The 8023-nt window shown below is 45.8% G+C and overlaps 1 protein-coding gene across 1 annotated transcript in view; it reads right to left on the reverse strand.

The window, feature by feature from the left end:
- Window positions 1-7195, reverse strand: part of RPIA (ribose 5-phosphate isomerase A) — a 32614-nt gene extending 25419 nt beyond the window's left edge. Inside the window, exons 1-2 of the mRNA XM_039852774.1 lie at window positions 6873-7195; window positions 1021-1081 (exon numbers count right to left, since the gene is read on the reverse strand). Coding sequence (XP_039708708.1) covers window positions 1021-1081; window positions 6873-7157 — 346 coding nt within the window. The 5' untranslated portion in view covers window positions 7158-7195. The remainder of the gene's footprint in view (window positions 1-1020; window positions 1082-6872) is intronic.
- Between the last annotated feature and the right edge of the window lie 828 nt (window positions 7196-8023).

Below are 8023 nucleotides of genomic sequence, written 5' to 3' on the forward strand. Positions count from 1 at the left end.
ACTCCTTCCCTATATTGCTGTTTACAGGGAAATGCTAGAACTCAACTTTTACATTTAGTAAAAAAACAGAATCATTTTTAGAACCCAGAGGGTTGTTAAAGGGAGTTTATTCACTTTTAGACTTCTACCTTTCAGGAAAACTTGATTTAAAAAAAAAGTCTTAAGAAAAACACAGTCTTGCTAAAATTTAAGTCTTTTTAATCACTGTGTATGCATGCATATTGTGAGGTTTAGATGTCACTATGAAATCTGCAGTAATTCCTGTGCTTTAAAATCCTCCACACACTCAGAGCTAAGGCAGAAACGTGTGCCACACTAAAGTCTCTGCTAGGCCAATGAGAAGGCTTTCAGAAGCCATCACGCCACACACCACACCACAACCACCCCTTAAAGACAAAGCTTTCCTGGGCTTTGTGCGCTGAGCACTACCCCTTGGCAACTAGAAGAGGTTAGCACTCAGGCAAGCCTTTTCTCTGGGCTTTGTTCTTAACAAGCAAGAGCAGGGCAATAAAACCTGTTGAGCAGCCATAGGGGCTGATGATTCCTGAGCCTTTCCTAAGCACAGAGAAACCCTACAGGAACCAGCCCAGCTGGCAACTGCCCATTCACTCCAGGGTCAAGCCTGTACTGACCTTGATTGCTTTGCCTGTGATCGCCTAAGGAACCCACAAGCTTCAGAAGGCTTACCTCAGCGTCCTTGCAACTACATATACAGTATCACTGATGATGATTAAAATTCTATTGAGACCTCACTCTAAGTCTACTCTTCCCATCCCCCACAGCTGAGCAGAGTAAACAAAGCCAGGGCAACCTCCAAAGGTGGTTGAAGAGGCCCAAGCATCCCTCTAAGAGAAGAGCAGGTATATTCAACTGACTTCAGGCAAGCAGCCCCTCTCCCACATTCCACACTGCTGGAGCCAAGCAGGATAGCTGCCCAACCTGTGCCCCACCTCCTCCCTCTCTTCACCCTCGCTCCACCACCCACAGAACATGCAGTAGACAGCCAGCCCAGGGACACACCTATTCGCTGCACAGCGTGGACAATTGTAGACCCGCTTCCAATTCCCAGCACCTGGTTATTCTGCCAAAAAAGGAGAGAAAGAAACAAAACTCAGCATAAGCAACTCTATTTTGGGCCTGTTATTACCAGATTACGTTCCTTTAAGAGATGGCAGGGGTCTATCAGGCATAAGCAACTCCATTTTGGGCCTGTTGTCTAATGTTTACACTCCCTACATCCTATCAGACAAAAGGCTTTGCTCACTTACAACGTTCAGCAACTTAAGTCGGCCTCCCAAAAATGGCCTACAGATGAGCACAGAAAGTCTCTTGGGCAGGGTGATCAGAAAGGAAAGGCCCCCGGAAAAAAAAAGAGAGCCTTGGTGTACCCAGAGAAGAAAGCAGAGGTTTCTGGCTTCGGTGCCTTTTCATAAAAGCTTAACATCTAGAAGGCAGGGGACTGACCACATGCACTTAATGCTGGAGGCATCGCAGGGAACCTGAGGGACATATGAAGCCCACCATCTAGACTTTCCCCAAAGTAAGAAGAGATAAGAGTCTGAAGTAACCACGAAATAGGGAATTACATCAGCATCTGTCCAGCTGATGCCAACTGGTCTCCATGTGCATAAGCCTGCCTCAGAGAATGTGGGGAAAGAGCAAAGGCTAAGTTAAGAACATGAGAAAGTTTTCGCATGCAATAGGAAGGATTTGTAATAAACGCAGAACACTTCCTGAGTATAAACAACAAGAAACAGGCATCACACTACTGAGCTGGCCTTCTTAAGAAAAAGAGAAGGTACCTATGAGTGTACCAGGGCACAGTAGGGGCCCAGCCAAGGTCAGTTAGACCACAAACAGCACAACAAGGTCAGGGTACACATACTCAGGAACTAATGTGGAGCTCAGTGTCTAAGCAACTTCCTGGCAACAATTTCCTGTCAGTCTAAGGCAAAATAGCTAAAAACCCAAGCAGCAGCTACCATTTATTAAGCACCTTCCATGAAGATTTATAAATGTTAATACAAGTCGAAACTCACAATAAGCCCTTGTGACATCAAGACCCATTATCCCCATTTCAGAGATGAATTCAACATTGCACGGAAAAATTTAAAATTTAGAAATGAGCAAAAGATATTACGGGATGTTCCCTCAGTGGAATGCAGGAGCCTGCAGGTCCTGTATTATCTGATCCTACAGGTGTGTGCGCCTTTGCCTTGACTAGGCCATTTTGCAACTCTGTAAAGACAGACTTTAACTTGTAGAAAACCACTAATAATACAAATAATTCTTGTCCACAGAACTGCAAATTAATTATATTTTGTGAGATCCATCTGATTATTAACCTATAAATCTTGTAAATTTATTTTACTTAACACTTTTTGATTGCATATAAATTTATGGTTCTTTGGTTTTACCTGTGAACAGGTTATAACATCTTTTCCAGTTCTCTCATTAATTTAATGAATTAAATAAAATCTTTGATACATGTTTATATATGTATAAGCATCATGATTTTAGCTTTCAAAAAAATCATCTTTTAACAATATCAATCACCTCCCTACAGAATCTCACTTTGAATAAGCAACTTCCCCAAGTTCATTTTGCTGAAACATCATTTCATTCAAATGTCTCAAGAGTTTCAGCGACTAATTAACAATGAACTCATTTGGCAAGAGAAGCCATAGTGAAACTTTCTTCCTAGGAGGGAAAAAAAAGGTCTGGAAGCCCCTCAGGACAAAGAGGCATCACCACTCACTCTCCACAAAACAAAGGCCAGAGGAATACCCAAATCCAGCCTCTGTTCCACCCTCCTCAAAATGGACAACACATCAATCTAGAAAAGACTGGAAAGAATGACCAACAGTTGGAGAGAATTACAAAAAAGAAATAAAAAGCTAATGTCCCCACTTCCAGCTGGGTGTCTCCTATCTACAGAAGCTTAAACCGTCAACCTCTGTATTCCTGACATGATATAAATAACTTACTAGCTCATCATTCCAAAATAGAGCTCGTGTTAGGTCAGGATTCCACCTGCGACAATGCCCTCAAGAAGGCAAAGCATCCAATAGTCATTTAGCTACCTGGGCAAACCTCAATAGCAAGGTCTTCATAATGGTACAACACAAAACATGCAAAATAACTGAATATCAGAAAATGCAAAAATCTTCAAGTATTAGAAAATAAATATCTTGACTTATTTATGCCTACGTAGGCTCAATCTCACCTGAAGCTGAGAGCTCTAGCTGTACAGTAATTTAACTGCCAGCTTCCTCATTATCACGTTCAGCTATACATTCATGTCACACAAATGAACTAGATGAGTCAGACAAGCTCTGTGCAAAGCTCCTCCTGTTACTGAACTCGAGTCGAGGAGTTCGCTTTGCCTGCACGTCAAAGCCAAAAGAGACACGGACAGGGGTTTGCAGCAAAGAAAGTAGAAGTTTATTTAGGGAAATGGCACCAAGTTTGCAGACACAGGTGAGCTAGAGCTCAAAGATCTGGCTCTCTGATGGCCTCTAAGGGATAAGTTATACAGGGCAAAACTCATCAGTCATGGTAGCTAAGGGAGCTGGGTTTGTGGGCTCTACTGATTGGTCGGGACTAGGGTAGAAAGCAGTTAACCATTGCATCAGGTCCTGATGTCAGTCATGGCGTAGTTCTGTCTGGTTTCAAGTGTCTGGTTTCAAGGGTCGTTCTGCCTTCTTTGGTACAGAACTATAAGATATTATCTTTAGTTTAACTGAAACTGTTTTTGTGGTCGACAGACCTGAGGCTTTGTTTGATGCTGACCTAAGAGTTTAACGATTAAGGGAGTGGTCGTGCAGAACACAGAAAGATAAGGAAAGAAAAGAAACAAGTTAGCCCAAGCCAGTTTGAATCAAGGAGAAAGAGAAGAAAAAGTCAATTTATAGATGTGACTATTTGCACAGTACACTCCCCTGGCTTTTGGAGGAGGCCATGAAATGCAGGAAGCTGCTAGGCCCAAAGTTCTTCAACCATGTCATGTGGCCCTGGAATTAAATGACTGGCCCAGGAATCACTGTCCCAGCCAAAGCCAAAGAGAGGTGGCCAACGGGTGACTACAAGATGGCCCAACAGCAGAAGGCTGCCAAGCAGGCTCCACTGGAGGAGCAGGCCGCTGCTTCTGGTCATTTCACATGTGCAGCATCAGAACTTACCTTGTCCATTGGGTAACCTTGGAAATATTTCTTCAAATGGTTACCACATTGGAGCACCAATGCGCTAGGGAACTGGACATATACCCCAGAGATTCAACCTACCAATAATCCCAGAACCTCCATACTTGTATCCACACTCCACACAATTCAGTGAACATCTACTAGGCAGGCCCTATTGTGACCAATACTGGATGAAAATAAAAGTTATCTACTATCCTGGAGCTTACCCTTTAGGGAGCTGGGAGAGACAAAACAGCGATGACTAGAACATAAGACACCTGCATAAGGTGCCTAAGAGGTATAAAGCACTACAAGCTTGAAGAAAATTTGTCCTCCTTTCATGAGGCAAAGGAAAAAAACTGAAAGAAAGAAATGGCCTTTGAACCAAACCCTGAAGAACATATATGATTTTAACAGGTAAAGGCAGAAGACAAGAAAGAGCATTCTAGGTCGAAGATAGTAATGTTAAAACACAAATCACTGGCCAGTAGCCTGCCTTTTCCAATGTTCTGGTACCTGTGGGAGAATGAAGCACAGAAGAAAATGAAACTGTGGGCTTCAGGACAAGAACTAGAGCCTCTTTTCTGTGTATCATCTCTACCTAGCTTGGTACCTAGATGTGACAGATGCTTCAAATGTGTTACATGGAGATTAGGATGAGGCCACATGAGGGCCACTGTGACAAGAGCAGATGAGAGCTTCGGAAGATAATGCATCACTTGGGGGTCAACAGAGGGGACAAGATAAGGGAAACTGCTATCCTCTGGCCCTGTGGAAAGCCTAAACTGGGAAAGTTGTTAAGTCAAAGGGAAGGGTCAGCTCTAAAAACATTCCAAAGATGGAACCAACAAGACTTAGCATATAACCTACCTCAATAAACTTACAAAAGTGAGTAAATGACTTTAAGTCACAATGTGCTAGAGGAAACCATGTGGCCTTAGATGGGGCAAAGAAGACCCCCTGGAAAGGCGAGCTAAGCCTTAATAATTATGTACATAAATGTGTGCAATAAATGTGTGGATGTGAATGAGTTATCCTGCTTGCAAAGTATCCAGGACCCAACTCTCCTCTTCCTCTCTTTAGCCACATTTCTGGCAATCACAACAACTGCTCTGACACCACCAGGCACTCAGTAAATACCTGGCAAACAAATGATATGAACAAATCAATGTTAAACAGCAAAAGAATATAAAATTCAACTAGTGCTGGCAACTTAGAAAAGAAGTTGGGTAGGGAAAGTAGGTGCAACTCAGATTGGGGTGAGGTGCCTCCAAAAGACCAGTGGAGATCTCCCTGGGATCACCTCGTAACTTCATGGAATACTGTGGCTGGAATCCAGGGTTTTGGGGCTCTAGCCTGAGGTGCGGGCTTTCAGATTTTTATTTAACCAAATACGTAATTATAAAACAAAGATCAGGGAAATATGTACCACCAAATATTAATGTAAATAGGTAAATTGGAAAACTAAAATATAGGGCTTTTCTTATTGTATAACTTCATTTAACCTGTTCATTAGCTATTCTCTAATCAAGCATTTTGAAATTTCAGTTTATCGTCCCAATTTTGCAGCTGAGGCACTGAACCCGAAAAGTAGAAGTAGACTACACATTTTACATTATCTGTGAATTCCCACAGAAAATCCTACTGTTAACCAGACCTGGAACAAGTTACACCAGAACAGGGCAGCGGTGAAACTGGTGGAAGGGCACTGGGATAGGAGTCACTGGGTTCGGGTTCTGAGGATTCTTGGCTAGTCCTCCAGAACATGCTGAGCCACCGTTTACCAAACAGGCCCCTCCCACATAACCAGGATGTTTGGAGCTCAAACATCATCGATCTATGCAAAATAACTTTGTAAGGCATTATTAAATGTAATGAACTATCATTAGAGAAAAGGGACTCTGATCTCATTTTCCAAGAAGCAGAAAAGAAAGACAAAAAGCCAAAGAAACTCCACCTGGCTACCAAAATACTATCATTTAGATAAGTAACCTGACTGGCAACAGTAAATCCACTCAGGTCAAAAGGCTACACTACCAGCATCACACTCACCACTAAACAAACAAGTGGGGCCACAACCTCACCGAGTAACAGCTAAACATCTCGGCACCTCGACCTTTAAGAACAGCATCCTTCAGACTTCAAGTGTCCACCCAGCCCTGTCAAAGAAAGGTTGAAAGATCGAGTCTTCCCCCTGCAACTGTCTCCACTTCCCCTTGGCGAGTACACTCAGGAGCAGGCGCGCGCCAAGATTCCTACTTAGAGTGAAATTTCAAAGCAATTTTCAAGCCAGCTCTTCACCGGTTTCCCAGGAAAGTTAAGAGAAGACCTCTCCGCAACCCAAGAACGCATCAGTTTCCATTTGTTGATAAGGAAAACACATGGCAAGTCCCTTCCATTCCCACTCAACATCAGACACCACCCAGGCTCCACTTTAGAAACTGTTATCCGGCCAGACACGGAGTATTTAGAAAGCTCAACTTAGGGGACTCGTCCCCAACTGATCTCAACATCGAAACAGCTTTTAAATGACAAGGAACAAGGGATTCTAACCTGGGTCACGTGCGCACTCTCTCCTCTCTCACGCCACTTACTTCCTCGCAGGAACTAAGCGCGCCCCAGCAGTGTCCAGAGCGCGCGGCACGAGCCCATCACGCCGAGTCCAGGCGCCCCACGCCCGGAGCTGCTCACCCTCACGTGGTTCTCCACCGCCGCGCGGCCCGCCAGCTTCTTGGCCTCCTCGGCCTTGGACATCGCGGAGGGGGCTGGGAAGCCGCTTCTGGCTTCCCAGCCGCTGGTGCTTGTTCCGCCAGCGACGCCGCGGGTGCCGGACTGAGCGCAACCAGGAGACTGCACGTGGGAGCCCGGGACGCCCCAACTGTTCCCGCCTCCACCCGAGGCCGCGCCCCCGGCCCGCCCGGGCAGTGGGGCCAGGACCCGCCCGTAGAGGGTGCTGAAGGGCCCAGGGCGCTGCATCCCGGCGCCTGCCTCCTGCCTCCGCCACGGACCCGCCCCTGGTTCTTCCGGAAGTCTGGTGTTCACGCACACGGCCGGCGCCGGCGCGGGCCTCGCTGGGAAATGCAGTTCTGTGGCTTGGGGAGCCCGAAGCCGCGCCCCGGCGTGGACTACCAGCCCTACAAGGCTCCGCGACCCGTACGCAAATCGCCCGCGACGGGCTTTGGTGCGTTGGCCACTGTGACGGGAGAAGCCGACGCTGGTTGAATTCTGGAGGTCTTTCTGTCTGTCCGTGTTTCGGAGGCGGGCAATACCTGACCCTGTTGTTTCTCCCAACAGTAAGAAATGTGGCAATAGACGAGACCTCAGGGCTCTTTTGGAGACGTCTTTTTGGAAATGACTTCTCTAGACTCACTCCCAAGGGAAACGCACATGGGCCCTCAGCGCCCTCTGAAGTCTATCCTAGAGACTTCCGAGGGTCCGGGACTCCAAGTTTAGAACCCCCAGCCCTAGACGTTGTCTGGCACTTTGCGGTATTGGATGGCGTGCTTTGTCCAGATCGAGCCTGATCCCGCACATACGAGTGTGACCTGCAGAGACCCCCACAATCTTGGTTGACTAACAAGGACTTTGACTGAAATTAAAAACTTTGTCTTCTTTACCTGTAAGGTGTATTGCTGTAGGAACAGTAAGGAACAGAGAATTTTTATTGTCCCCGTTTTACAGGTGAGGAAACTAATGCTAACCCCAGCTAACCCCTACTACTTGGAGGTCGTTAAAGAGCATGTATGTAGCCTTTGTGCTTCTTGCCCATGTTTATGGAATCCCCTCTGTCTGCGCACGAACTCATCTTCAAACTGCGGGCCCTCTTCCTCCTGTGTGCAAAG

Source organism: Pteropus medius, unplaced genomic scaffold (genome assembly GCF_902729225.1).
Source record: "Pteropus medius unplaced genomic scaffold, Ma_sr-lr_union100, whole genome shotgun sequence".
Lineage (NCBI taxonomy): Eukaryota > Metazoa > Chordata > Mammalia > Chiroptera > Pteropodidae > Pteropus > Pteropus medius.